Source organism: Gopherus evgoodei, chromosome 24, assembly GCF_007399415.2.
Source record: "Gopherus evgoodei ecotype Sinaloan lineage chromosome 24, rGopEvg1_v1.p, whole genome shotgun sequence".
Taxonomy (NCBI): Eukaryota; Metazoa; Chordata; order Testudines; family Testudinidae; genus Gopherus; species Gopherus evgoodei.
Window position 1 is genome coordinate 4,635,922 of NC_044345.1, and position 15,000 is coordinate 4,650,921.

Consider the following 15,000-nt stretch of genomic DNA (forward strand, 5'->3'; position numbering starts at 1 on the left):
ACCCTTCAGGTCGTGGGTTCCTGCAGATCCTGTTTCACAGCCTCAGAAACCTCCCCACCCAGCTCGACCCACCTCACAACTGTCAGGGCCTGGCTTTGTCATTTTTAAATGCTACAAAGCCTTTTAACTCATTCACGGCCAATTCAATCCACTGGAATCGGTATACGGGGCATCATTCCCACTGAATATCCACTCAATTACCGCTGTGCGTTTGCATCCTCGATATCAGATAGGCCCAGGGCAGGGCTGACCAGGCTACTCCAGAATCCAGAGACGTCCCCAGCTTCCAGTGCCCGGTCGATCAGCGCCACAGCCGAGAGCATCTCCACTGCAACGTACAGTGTCCTCCTGCCCCAACTCACCCTGCAGAAATGGGGGCGGGAGGGGGAATTGACACACACAACGATGATCCTTTTCTGCCCCCCAATTCCTACAGCACCCAATGTGAATCCTTTACAGCAGGGGAAACGGAGGCACAGAGAGACTTGTCCCATGCTGTCTATGGCAGAGATTGTTTCCAATCTCCAGAGCACCAGTCCAGGGGCTTTTAGCACCAGGTCAATGAGCCATAGCGATTCCCCCATTGTGAAGTGGCCCCCAGGGACAGCGCAAAGAGCCGACTGTCCGATAGCCTCTGTCACCGCTCCTCCTTTCCCCGACCCCGAGATGCTGCCCTCTCCTCACCTGCGGATGGTGTTGCTGTAGCAGGACAGCTCGTGCTGGTACAGCTGGGCGGCGAAGGGAAACGCCTTGGCATCTGGGCCTCAGGGCTCATCAATTCTCGCACCGTCTCCATCGCCTCCCCCCGTGCGGATCGAGCGTTGATTCGGCTCACGGCCTGCCTCACTGCACACCCACGAGACAAATGAGGCAAATTAACTGCGGGGGGCGAACTCAGGGCTTGTCTTAAGGCACGCTCAAATCGATTTCACGCCACTTGATCGAGAGCCGCCACGCTGCAATAAGAACGCTCCAGCGGCACGGAGCGACTGCATCTCTGCTGCGTGGCGAGCGCCAGCTTCACCCCACCCCGGCAGCTGGAGTCTATAGCCGGCTGAACTCGAGGCAGAGTGCTGCATGTATGGACGGGAGTCAGGTTAGGGGCAGCACTGCTGCGATCCCGCCGGCGAAGACATGGGTCTCCTGGAGCCCCGGATTTGGGCTACTGAGGAATTGCTCTGCCCAGGTCCATTCAGCGGCGATAATTGTGGGGTGTTGACTTTGGGACGACGGAGGCATCTGATGGCGGAGATCTGGGGCCCAGGCTGCCTGAAATCTGCTTTGCAACTCAGACGCCACATGCCCCGTGCTGACGGGGCGTTAGCTCTTCCATACCACATGCATTTTGAGCTGCACAGGGGACTCAGGGCAGGCGTGATGCCCTCTGCCCAGGCACAGGACTGGCCCTAGCGGCTCTTTGCTGCCTTGGCAACAGTGTGGCATTGCAGGGAGGGGCAGGATGGGTCCATTGGACCAGGCAAAGTGCACCCCAAGCAGGGACAGAAGTTAAGGATGGCCCAAGCCCTAGCAGTTCCCAGAGGTGATGCAAGCTACCTCTCTGCCTACCAACTGGCACATGCCCCACCCCATAGCAGCCTGGGCATAGCCAGATGCCAAGCGTGATGTTCAGACCCTCTGCGGCTGGGGCACTAATGCGTTAGCATTTCCGACACATGAGAAGGAGCAAATGCAGCAAGTGAACAGAGACAGGGAGTCCCTGTGGGGCAGGTGTCTCTCAACGATTCATTGGCCTCTCCGGTATGGCGGCCAACAAAGGTGCCAGTTACGGGGGGTTTGTGGCATGGGTCACTAGGAAGTGGAGCAAGGCCCAGCTGCATCAGGAAGAGGCTGAGAAGCCTGGATCTGGCCTCAGATTCATAGCGACCCTGGCTGCCACCAGGTCGGTACCAGCCCCCTTCGCTGCATGGGGGACTTGGCATGACTTACTGGCGTGTTCCTGATCTCCTCTCTCATTGGCTGCGTAGACTCCCGCCTGCACCTCCTCCTGCTCCAGCAGGTCCACGTAGCCCAGCTCCTGCAAGGAGGAAAGCAGCAGGAGGTTGCACACCAGGGAGACTGGCCCAGCCAGCCTGCTCCCCTCCGAGGGCCACGCCCGCCATCCCTCCAAGGGAAGTCGCTCACATGCAGACCGGCTGCAGGGCTTCCTGAATGTCCATGTGTCACAGGAAACCTTTAGAGCCTGGGGCTTTCACTTGATCCAGACCCGACCCAGCACAGGGTGTCTGGACTGCTAGGGCCCAATCCCACAGCATCACCTGGTTCCTGTCTACGCAGTTTTCCTCCCTGCTCCAGTATGCGGGCTCCTTCCCCTGCTGGGCCTTACCAGCGCTTTCTGCTCCCGATCAGTATTTAGCTGATCCAAGTACCAGGCTGCGTTTTCCCGCTGCACACCACGCAGGGCCAGGACGGGATCCTGCAGGGCCCGGCACAGAGCAAGAGGGTCCTGCCTCTCCAGAGCATCGTCCACGTATTCCAGCGCTCCGTGCACTAGGAGAGAGGCATGGAGACACCGCTAGAGAGCCACTAGCCTGGGGTGCTTGGTACCATGGAGCCCTGGAGTCAACGTCATTTGGTGAAGGATTTAAAAGGGCAGGGGATCGGCTTAGGCAGAGCACAGGATTGGGCTCCACTTACCCAGCCAGCTGGCTTGGAACGTCGGCTGTTCCGTGAATGGTCCTTTGTCAAGGAACTCGTTTTGAAAGGGCTGGTTGATGTGTGTGCGCAATATGCTAGCTCCATCCTGTCCCCTTATAGCAACTGGCTCGCAGAGAAGAGCCTGCTACTGCTGCCAGCTGATGGAGCGACTCTCTGTCCCCTACTGATGACCCACGAGCTTTGATTTTCTAGCATACCCGCAACGAAAGTTAAAAAGCGCTCTTATCAGGACAGCTCAAAGCTCTTCGCCAAGGAGGGCAGTATCTTGATCCTCATTGTACAAATGGGGAAACTGAGGCACAGGGAGGTTTGGGGGGGAGAGTGCCTTCTCCATGGTCACCCAGCAGTGTGGTGGCAGAGCAGAGAATAGAACCCAGGTCTAAGGCATCCCAGTCTAGAACGCTAACCACTAGGCCACACCACTGATGGTGGCACTCTTGACCTCTACTGATGACTAGACCAACATGAGCCTGCTCCAGCTTCAGCCAACAGAGCTGCTCATGCATTAGAAGCTTGTACTTCAAAAATCTAGAGGTCTGGGGTTCGATACCCGCTACCAGCCACCCACACAGGGGCAATGCATTAGGGCTTGTCTACACATGAAAGACAATCTGGAATAAGGTTGTAAATTTAAGGTGGATTAGCTATTCCTGATTAATCCACTTCCAAAATGGAATTAAACTAATTCACAGTGTCTACACAGAAGTCGCATAGGAGCAGGAGGGACAGCTCAGTGGTTTGAGCATTCGTCTGCTAAACCCAGGTTGTGAGGTCAATCCCTGAGGGGACCATTTAGGGATCTGGGGCAAAAATCAGTACTTGGTCCTACTAGTGACTGGATTCAATGACCTTTCAAGGTACCTTCCAGTTCTATGAGAGGTATATCTCCATATATTATTATTTATACAATAAAAGGCACTCATCCTGGATTAGGAGCATCTCCGCCCCGGCAGTCAATCAGGCCTAGTGATTCCCTGTGTAGACAAGCTCTTATAAAGGAGTTTACCCAGGTTACCTGCTTCAGGGATTCCCTTTGTGCCAGGGGAAGTCAGTGAAGGAACCATGTGGAGAACCTCAGGGTGCTCCTGAAATGAAACCCTTTGCCCCATAATGGGGAGAGAGGGATTCCCTGCCTATTGCTCCTGACCAGGACTCTGAAAACTAGTGGGGGCATGGCCTCTCTCCTGAAGAACCCAGCCTGGGTCTCACATGAAACAAAGCCTTTTGGGAGAGCTAGTTAGTGTTGGGCAGATCTCCCACGCCAAGGGGACGTGCTCAATAAGCAGCATATCTACTCCAGCAGCTCTCGGGGTGCGGCGGGGGGGGACACGTTGCTTTGCTCACCGTTGACTTTGTTGATGTTCCCTTGTATTTCAGCCTGAGTCAGACACCGGTCGTAAATATCCTCGCTTTCTGGGCTCTCCTGCAGGTACTGAAGAGGGAAAAGCCACCCACCATTGCACATCTTCACCTAGATGCACACCCCTTTTCTCCAAACGCACCCCCATATCCACCAGTTCTGCCCACACAACGTTCCTCCTGTGGCCAGGTCAGCCAGCTTTAGGCCAGCCCTCCTGGAGGATCTGGCCCACATTCTTTCCTGGCTGCAGAGAAATCCACCCTGTGTTTGCCCTCGATCCATTTCGAAGATGACTCGAGCCCTGAACTTTAGGTGTCAAAGCGCAAGGAGCCTCCCCAAATCATGATGCACTTCACACCGCTGTGGGCCACATTTAGGATAAGAACCTACCACTACCACCAGGTAACGGAGTTCCTCCTTTCACTAAATGCTCTGCTCTTACCCGGTTCCTGGCATTGCCAGCTTTCTCCATCTTCACCTGGAACAACATCTCCTGGTAGACGGCAGCGAGGTTCTCTCGCAAGTTGAGCAGCATGGCGCTGGGATTGTGCAGGGCCACCATGGTCTGCTCCACCACCCCCCTCTCCACGGCTTCGTTGATGGCGAGGACGGCGGCATGGACTAGACCAGGCGCGGCAAGAGAGAGACAGAAGAGCATAGTGTGGTTAGAGGCTGGAGCGACAGGATTTGAGACTTTCCATTTATCTGTGGCCCGCATCTACACAGTGCTGCAACTCCTGGCTTTTAGGGGGCTTGAAAACAGTCACCAGAATCCACAAACCCTGGGTTAGATGGTTGCTCTCCATACAATGCAGGGGGAGAGAGGGGCACCTAGGACCGGGATCCACACAAGCCAGCGCGCTAGGCAGGGAGGTGCCTAAGGTAGCTAATGGGAGATGCTGACGGGTCCCACCCCTCTCCTGGACTGGAGGCAAGGTTGTGATCCACAGGCGGGATCCACTTTCCTGGAGTGAGGGGTCTAAGCAGCAGCTAACTCTCCCTTGACAACCATTAGCCCTGTGGTTCGCTAACCACTAGGCCACAGCCACTGAAGGTGGTGACCCATTGGTTGGTCTACTGATGGCTAGACCAACATGAGCCTGCCCCGTAAAGAGGCCAAACGCATTCAGGGTTACAGAGCTGGATTAAGCCAAAAGACCCCAGGGAGGGACTCAGACAAGCGCCACTGCAGGAAAAAACACCCTCACGCGTTATCCTAGGGAGCAAAATCACCTGCCGCCTCATCCACGGAGAGCTCGCTGGCGAGAATCCCGCCGATCTTGCTGAAGGCTGGCATCTGGAGGCCGTATTTCTCCAGCTCCCGCTTCATGTTGTTAATTTCCTCCTCTGGAACAGAGCAAGCCCAGTCAGCAAATACACGCCCGTTTGGGCCGAGCCCGGCCCCAGACTCCTTCTGACATTTCTGTGTACCATGAGGATGGCAAGCAGAAGCCCCAAACAAGAACAGGCCCCGGGGATGCCAGGCACTGTACAGAGACTGAACCCCCACCCTAAACGGCAGGTGACGTCAATGGACGTCAGCCAATTTAATCCATACCAGTGGAGCTGTACATGTGCACAGGGATCCAGTGCAGAATCAGGGCCATACGGTGAAGAGACATTCAGTGTCCCAAAAGGGAAAAGTTAACAGAGCTAAGGGAGCCAGCAGCAGGATGTGTTTGTCTCTAACATCAAGAGGGCTGAACTGGGTACATACAGGGAGCCAGTCTCCCAAATGAGACAGTGTGGTCCAGTGGGCAGGCCTGGAGTCAGGACACCTGGATTTTATTCCCACCTTTGCCACTGATCTACCCTGTGACCTTGGGCAAGACACTTCCCCTTCCCTGGGCTTCTATTTTCTCTCCCACACTTTGCCTGTCATGTCTATTTAGATAGTTCAGGGCAGGAACGGTCTCTTAACATGTGTACGTACAGCACCTGGCACAGTGGGCTCCTGATCTCTTTAGTTAGCTACTGAGATAGAAATTTGACTTTTTTTTTTGTATCTGAGCTTAAATAAAGCTCCTTATAAATAAAAAGCCTGCTGAGGCATCCCCATTTGCAGAACAATTCCAGAGATACAAGCAGTAAATACAAATCAGCTAGAGTTAACCAGGAAACCCCCAGGAACTAGCCCAGATTTGTCCTTTACCATCCCATACCTGTAAAGTTCACTTTCCCGTATAAATCCTGGATCTGTGGAGCCAGCCCCAGCTTAAACAAGTATAAACTGAAAATTTAAAACAAACACACTTCATGGATGAATTTAACAATCCAGTTTTTTCCTGACACACAGTAACACACACACTACAGGGTTTTTAATCCATACAGTAGATAACCCAGTAAGCTCTGTGGTTTGGTCATTAGAACACAGAACTGGGAGATCACAGTTCTGCAATGCCAGCTCTGTGACTGGCTTGCTGCATGACCTCAGGCAAGTCACATCCCTTCCTGGGCCTCAGTTTCCCCATCTGTAAAACAGGGATGATACCCCTTTGTAAAGCATAGACACCAACACTCTGTGACCCAGACTAGCTGTCTGCTGCCTTCCAGAGAGACTGAGGTAGTTGCTTTGACCTTGGAAGTGTTAATAAACTGGACCCCATTTCCCCCTCCCTCTACCAGTCACACGTGTTCAGTCAGAACCCCCCTTGGCTTAAAAGGGAGGGAGACGCTGTCAGGGTGTTCTCCCCTCAGCTTTGGGATCAATCCAGCCCTCTGCTCTGAAACAGCCCAGACCCAATGGCTTTACGGGCATGGGGCACCCCTCCATGCCCCATATTTTGCATGGATTATATTTATAACAACATTTTGTCACAGCATTTAGAGTCTGTGGCAGGCCTCTTTGTGTGCGTTTTAAAACCTAGACCTATTTTCAAACTCGGGTGCCTAAGAGTGGGCACCTAGAGAAAGTGACCAGATTGTCAGAGGCACTGAGTACCCCACCTGCAGCCAGTGGGAGCTGCAGCAAAATACCTTTGGGGAACAAATTTAACAAAAAACAAACAAACAGGGGACGTAAGCATAGAATTGGATACCTAAATCCAGTCACGCAGATCCCACAGACACACACGCCCTCACTTGACACGCGTGGGAGTCGTCTATCAGACATGGAGTTAAACATGTGTATGGGCGTTTAAGGATCAGGACCCAAATCTGAGAATTACTGGCCTCAGGAGATAAACAGAGAACGGCCACCAGAGGGTGCAAGTATCATTGATTAAAATCTACAGGCAAAAAACTCCTCAGATCCTCTAACTAGGCCCTACCAAATCCACAGCCATGAAAAACACATCACGGATCGCGAAATCTGGTCTTGTGTGCGCTTTTACCCTATACTATACAAATTTCACGAGGGAGACCAGTGTTTCTCAAATTGGAAGTTCTGACCCATAAGGGAGTCGCAGAGGGGATTGTAAGGTTATTTTAGGGGAGCCGCGGTATTGCCATGTTTATTTCTGAGTTGCCTTGAGAGCTGGGTGGCCAGAGAGCGGTGGCTGGTGGCAAGACGCTCAGCTCTGAAGGCAGCGATCCGCCAGCAACAGCGCAGAAGAGCGACTATACCATACCGTGCCAGGCCACCCTTACTTCTGTGCTGCTGCGGGCGGCAGAAGTAAGGGTAGCAGTACCGCAACCCTCCCTCCCCAACACCCCCTGCCACACACGCACACACTAACCTGGCAACCCCCTCCCTTCCAGCAATTCCTTTTTGGTCAGGACCCCTACAATTAGAATACCGTGAAATTTCAAATTTAAATAGCTGAAATCACGAAATTTACAATTTTTAAAATCCCATGAGCATGAAATTGACCAAAATGGACCGTGAATTTGGTAGAGTCCTACCTATAATCCCAGAGATACGCAACCCATTTACGAGTTACATCCTGGGTTTCTCACTTACCTCAGAGCATGAATGCAATAGACCACCCGTGGCATGTTCTTCTTGTCGTAGATGTCTGTTGTCTCCGGGTGAAAGATCTGTTGGCAATACAGACAGCACCCTTGTAAGTGCCAATTAGCTTTAATTATTTAGCAGCACACTATAGCCAAGGGGCTAGACATGGGCTGGAGACTGGAGAATGGTTTGATTCCCCATTCTGCCCTGACCTACTGGGTGACCTTGACCTGCCTCTCAGTTTTCCCATCTGTAAAATGGTGACAGTGATACCGATCTCCTATGTAAAGTGCTTTGAAGACCTGAAGCTGAGAAGCGCTAGGGATTATGTTACAGTGTCTGTGACATGGAGGGCCAATGCTGATCCGTGTGAACAGCTTCCACATCGTCCGATGGGGAGAACGTGATTCAACAGACCACTCTGTCGAGCGCCTGGCAGGATTTTACAGCCGTCTAGACTTCTACTGTTAATGCAGCAACCCCTTAACGCCCCCTCCTTCCACGAATTTCACTCTCGGGTCACTGCAACTCACAGATGGAGAAGGGATTGCTCATGCAGACCTGACTGCGCCCTAGAAAGTCTTACGCCCCTGGTGTGCAGGAGACAAAGGAAGGTTCCTTCACGTCCACAGGGTTTCAAATGAAGATTTTATTAGCCTGACCAGCTGCCTTTGACTCCACAAGGTGTTGATGATACACCCAGGTGGGTGAAGTCACTCGAGCGGCCCCCGCTTACGCAAAAGGGTTCTCTGTTTTTATCAAAGCAGAGAGCAGGTCTCATCTTTTCCGGGCTCTGCTTTTGGCCCGAACATGCTGATGCTAATACATTACCGTAGGAAGCCCCAGGTGGGCCATGGCCTCGCGCCAGTGGTTGATATTATCCGTGTGTCGAAAATGAAGTCCAGTTGCCTGGGGGGGGGGGGGGAAGGAGGAGAGATTAAACATGGGGTTAGAATGACTCTTCCCTTTGGGGTGTGTTATGCCATTGTTGCCCATGAGGGTGTTTCTTGCGCCTTCCTCCGATGCTGCTGGTCCTGGACACTGAGCCAGATGCACCAGCTACATCTTGTTCTTCCAAACCCATTTAAGCCAGCCCAGGCCATGAGCAATGGAGCGGTGACCCTGACCGACAGCCAGCTCTGCACGGACGGGGTCTAGAGCGAGCTCTGTTAGAAGCTCGCCCAAAAAAGATCACCCATCCGTCCACCTCTGATGCAGAAGAAGCTGATGCAACGCCAGCTTCCTGCAACGCCAGCTTCCCCATAGACACAGCATAGCAAAGATTTGGCACAGGAGCCATTTGAGACCCGCAAGGAAATCAGGCAAATCTCGCAGCACACACCAGTATCATCACCTAGAATTAAAAGGATTTCTTATTCACACCGAATCGCATCAGTCGAGCGAAGGCCTCAATCCTGCACAGACTTGTTTGTACGTACTGCAGTAGCACATAGGGGCTTCAACCAAGGACCCATTGTGCTAGGCACTGTACAAACACAACAAAAAGAAGATAACAATAGTCCCCATCCCCAAAAAGGGCTTAACTTTAAGTACAGTAAATAACCCATTGAAAATCAACCAATCGGTTGCATTGCAGGATCAGAGACTAACGAGTTAATTTCATTTTTTTTTAAAAAATGTTCTGCTTTTCAAACAATTTTACAAACATTCATATAGGGCCAGATCGGCCAGAGACTCTCACACCTGAATAACTCGGCTCACAGGAGTCAAATTAAGCATATGCTTAACTCTTTGCGAAACGAGAGCCTTCATTCATGCAGCAGGGTTAGTTAATCTAAGAGGATACGAAAGGATTCAAAAGCATCTACCCACAAAGATTTTCCCATTGACTTCAGTGGGAACAGGATCGGCCCCTACAGCGCTGGATTCCTTATGTTTTACGCACCACCACATTATGTATCAGAAACAGACACACGGGCTGCATTCATCCAAGACAGTCTTTGATATGTTGGAAATAGAAGGGGACTTCAAAAGGCCCTCAGGGTCTAGAATGAATCCCCAACAACCTTTAAAAAGGAGCTTTTTTTTCCTGGAATAAGGTGCAGAGATTTAATAATTTAATTTGGAGCAGGGATGGGATGCTTACAAAAGGGGGATGGAACCCACATGCCGCTGGGTCAGCAAATAAATTAATTGCTACACTAAATAAATCCCGTTTTAGGTCACGTATAACCACCCTGTCACACATCCAGCACAGGCAGCATCTCACATGCCAGTTCCATGCTGTGGCTAAAAGGTGGCTGTGTTCAGAGAAATTGAGCGTTTAAGAGAAAGTCATTGGACCTAGCAGAGTGGATTTAGGTTAAACCTATTAGGGGTCTTAATTCTCATTCACACCAAGCTCCTCCCGCACCACCCCCCAGCTTTTTACAGCACTCTGGCAGTGTAAAGTCTTCTGTGCACAAATGGGTTGAAATTCACCCCTTTACAGAAAAGGGTGCTTAAGGTGGGATTTTCATCAGCACTGGCTTAAACCGGTGCAGAGTTAAGCCAGCGTGGCAGGCTTTTGAAACTCCCAGACTTCAAGATTTTAAAGCCCCATTTTGAAGACTTAAGCGGCTCGTTAGCATTTGCATTGGCCTCTTAGAGGAGTAAATTTCTACCTTATACGAGGCAGACAGAGTGACAAGCTGTGGGCACTTGCATCCCCACATGTGGCTATCCAGCTGAGCCACCTGGCCAGCATTTCTAAAGCTGAGCTCGGAAGGTTTTATTCTGTCACCCATCACCACAGTATTTGAGCATCTAAAAATTTATGATGACAACACAGGTTTCAGCCAGGGAATCTCTTGATCTAAAGAAAAATGGTCTTCTACTGATCTATACCCCCTCTACATGGGTTGATAATGCTACCCAGCACTTTATAGAGCTGGATAGGCACTAATTAACCTTCACAACACCCCCATTTAAATTGGGGGGGGTGTATTCAGATTATTAAGTGAACATAGGCTGGTCCGTTTCATTCATGCCTCTCATCAGTTTCACTCTCAGCATTTCCGTCAGAGAGGATCTGGTTTGCACAAGTGCTGAGCAATGGCAGTTCCCGTCAGCTCCAGTTGGAGAGGTGCCAGCGGATTAAGTTCTTTGCCCAAAGCCACACAATGAGGCAGGATTGGAACTCAGGTCTCCAAAGTCCCAATCTCAAAGTCAATCCCTCTAACCCAAGTAAATCAGTTCACCCGACTCCTTTACCTCATAGCGCATCTGCTCACGGTCATAAATCTTTTTCAGTGGGATGATGTCTGGTGCAAAGCAGTGTCCCAGCTTGGCAAGGATGACCCCGTTCCGTAAGCTCTCCTCCAACTCCGTAGGGGAGGCCAGCTCCTCGTTCAAACAAGCCTCCATCCATCTGGAACAAAAGATGGAAAACCGGTTAGGGAGACAGTTGTTTTTACAAGACCAGTACGCTGCTACCACATCAAATGCAGGTCTCCCACAACCCTACGGGGCGTTCCAGACATAGCATAGGCACCGGGTTGGGCTTCAGAATACTGAGATGTGTAACGATGAAAAAAATATTTTGCATCTGTTCAGACAGTGCTTTTTCCTCCTGGGTTTCTGCATTTTACAGACAGGAGACAGCAAGGCACAGAGGTGACTTGGCCTGCCCAAGGTAAGTGGAAAATGCAGCAGTCAGGAATCGACTTGTGCCCGAGCCCATTGCTTCCACTTACTGTTTGCTGGTAGTCTGACAACATTGCCTCTGGCTTTTCAGGCCGGCCACCCTTTATTCACAGGCAAAAAGAAGTGTCATATTCCCCCCACCCCCTTTATATTTCCTATAAAAGCCAGAGTAAAAAACGGTATTGCTGATCCCTATAAGCCGCGCGCGCGTGTGTGTGTGTTTGTGTGTGTAAAGACTGTCAGCGAAGACAACCTTGAAGGGTCAGGGTGTGCAAGATTTTCTTTGCTTTATTGTATGCAGTTTTCAGTTACTCCTCCTCACTCCCCCCCCCCCGCATTGCCTTTCATGTCCCTTCCCCCTCTCCTAGGGGTCACAACCCACTTGTCAAGAAACACAGATCAGCCCATGCATGCCAACATTGGGGGAAAAGGAGTGACTTCAGAAGTCCCAACACTGGTGTTGATTTAGAAGGCAAAATCTGTTATGCAGGAGACAGTTAAGGTAGGTCAACATAACCCCGACAGGGCCCCTCTAATGAATCAGTCATCCTTCCTATGGGAATGCTCGCTCACCGTTTCGCTTCCTCTAAGCGACAGAGATATTGATAGGCGACATTCTGTCTCCTCTGCTCATCCATCTCATCAGCGGTGAGACGCTCATCTGGACAATTCGAGAGAGACGATACCAGGTCAATCATGGACAAGAGTTTAGGTTTTGTTAAAACAATAATAATTAATTAAAATATTTCAATTAAGATTTCAGAAAACTTGGTAAAAATATTGCCAGGATTTCCAATGCCAATGGCCTCTCAACATCTCCCGCGTTGTTTGCAGCACATATTTTGCACACTGTGCTAATGCACAAGAACTGGAAAGTGAAGTCAACCAATCTCTTCTCACTGTCCACACTGAAGGAAATGCAAGACAGAACCACAGCATCAGTGGTGAAGGACATTTTTTAAAAACAGTCAGTTGCAATAAGCAAAAGGCATTTGCCAAAAATCTGAGTTTTTAAATATGTATTTCTAACCGCACTCTCCCATTTCAGCTCTTAGATTTATGCAAAATTACTTTTTAATACCAAAACAGTAAGAATTTTATGTTTCGGTGGCCACAGCAGCAGACTCTGTCCCAGCGCCACGCCCTGACTAGTTGAGCGTTAGCAGAAATTAAAAGCCATAAGCTTCTATTCCCACCATGGAAAACACCAACTGACGTGACTTCATCTACAGTTGTGAAACACAAGCTGGCTGAGGCAATGCACACACTGAATAGAACAGTTATACATTACTAGAGGGGGGGGATGGACTATCACATGACTTAATAACCCTTCCATCTAACGGCTATTATGCTCTGGCTGTCTACTTTCTTTTTCACATGTAAACAGATCTGGTTTTCCCTTCCCTCACTGCATGGCCAGCCAAAAGAGAGAGAGCGCACACTGGGTTAACAAGTCCCTGTTGTACTCAGTCAATAGGTCATATTTAAAACGTCTTCAGCCAGATTTGTATTTTTTGCACTCACACACGCCTTGTGTGTTCAAAGCTTCCCAGAGACTAAAACAGACACATACACACTCTTTAAAATAAAGGTTTTTCCATATTCCCGAGAAATCTTGCCAGCCCTTCCCTCCCATCTCCTGCTGCGTATTGGCTACTATCTGAAAGGGCTCTGCCCTCACTGACATCCTACCCACAAAATATTACCCCTACGCTCCTCTCCTTTTGGCCCCGTTACCATAGTATTCAAGCACCTCACAATACTTATTCTCCCATCACCCCCATGGAGTGCTATTGTACCCATTTTACAGATGGGAAAAACGAAGGCTCAGAGCAGCTAAAGTGACTTGCCCAAGGTCACACAGGGGGTCTGTTGCAGAGGAAGGAGTTGACTGTGGGTTCCAAACTGACCACTAGATCATCGCCTGACTCTAAAGGAGAAACAGGAATCACCCAACAAGACCCACAAACTGTGCCCTAACTGGCAACCATCACTCTGTCTGTCTGTCCATCTCAGGGCCAGCACTCTCCCCCCCAGCACCAGATTCCTTTGATTGTCCTGGATGCTGTTTAGGCCCTCTCAAGCCCTGCCCACACACCACTGGCTGGCTGGCCCAAACCCAGCTCTCTGCCTGATCCCAGCCTACCTATCTGTCTCTCCATCTGGCACCAATCCCTGAGCACCCCAATTATCTGTGCCCTATCTATAGTCAGGTCACTGGCTCCTCCCCACCTGCCCCCTCCTGCACGCACAGACCTGTCCCCTGTCTACCCCAGGGTCAGGATCACATATCCCTACACCCATCGGTTCCCCCACCCCATCTCCAACCCACTGTCTGCCCCCACCTGTCTGCACCAACCAGCCACTCCCCGGAGTCTGTCTGTCCGCCCCTTCCACCACACCCCTTCCTGTCTGCAACCCCCCACTGCTCCCGTCCATCAACCTGGCTGCTTGTCCCCTCTCCTCCTCCGCCCCACGCCAATGTCTGTCTGTCCACCCCAGCAACCCCCCACAGCTCCTGTCCATCAGTCTGTCCCCCAGCCTGGCTGCCCCCTTCCACCACACCCCTTCCTGTCTGCAACCCCCCACTGCTCCCGTCCATCAACCTGGCTGCTTACCCCCTCTCCTCCCCTGCCCCACGCCAATGTCTGTCTGTCCACCCCAGCAACCCCCCACAGCTCCTGTCCATCAGTCTGTCCCCCAGCCTGGCTGCCCCCTTCCACCACACCCCTTCCTGTCTGCAGCCCCCCACTGCTCCCGCCCATCAGCCTGGCTGCTTACCCCCTCTCCTCCCATGCCCCACGCCAATGTCTGTCTGTCTGTCCATCCCAGCAACCCCCCACAGCTCCTGTCCATCAGTCTGTCCCCCAGCCTGGCTGCCCCCTTCCACCACACCCCTTCCTGTCTGCAGCCCCCCGTTGCTCCCGCCCATCAGCCTGGCTGCTTACCCCTCTCCCATGCCCCACGCCAATGTCTGTCTGTCTGTCTGTCCGTCCATCCCAACAACCCCCCTGTCCGGTCTCACTCACAGCCCGTCCGGGCCGGCCCGGATTCCGCCGCCGGCTCCATCTCGCTCCGCCCGGCTCGGGAATCGAGATTTGAATCTCCCGCCGCCTCCAGTTCTCCCCCAGCTGTTCTGGGATACGTGGCTGCGCCGCGGGGCAGGCTGGGGAATGTAGTCCTGGGGGTGGGGGGCTGGGCACAGAGGGGGGAGGGGTTCCACGGACACTGAGCACTGCCCAGGGGGGTTCCCTGGACACAGCGGGGTGGGGAGTTCCCCTGGACACAGGGGGTTCCTGGGCACAGTTGCGGGGGGGTCCCCTGGACAGGGAGGTCCCAGGGCACAGCTTGGGGGTACCCTGGGCATGGGGTACAGCCTGGGGGTGGGGGTAGTTTTGCACTCCCACGCCCCAGGGGTTCATCT

The 15,000-nt window shown here is 51.9% G+C and overlaps 1 protein-coding gene across 1 annotated transcript in view; it reads right to left on the reverse strand.

Moving 5' to 3' along the window:
• IQGAP3 (IQ motif containing GTPase activating protein 3) overlaps positions 1-14,659 on the reverse strand; it is a 44,543-nt gene extending 29,884 nt beyond the window's left edge. The window contains 14 exon segments of the mRNA XM_030542320.1: positions 202-363; positions 685-751; positions 754-846; positions 1,948-2,035; positions 2,345-2,508; positions 4,021-4,108; positions 4,479-4,657; positions 5,270-5,383; positions 6,199-6,266; positions 7,938-8,014; positions 8,763-8,840; positions 11,145-11,301; positions 12,150-12,237; positions 14,606-14,659. Coding sequence (XP_030398180.1) covers positions 202-363; positions 685-751; positions 754-846; positions 1,948-2,035; positions 2,345-2,508; positions 4,021-4,108; positions 4,479-4,657; positions 5,270-5,383; positions 6,199-6,266; positions 7,938-8,014; positions 8,763-8,840; positions 11,145-11,301; positions 12,150-12,237; positions 14,606-14,645 — 1,463 coding nt within the window. The 5' untranslated portion in view covers positions 14,646-14,659.
• Positions 14,660-15,000: the final 341 nt, after the last annotated feature.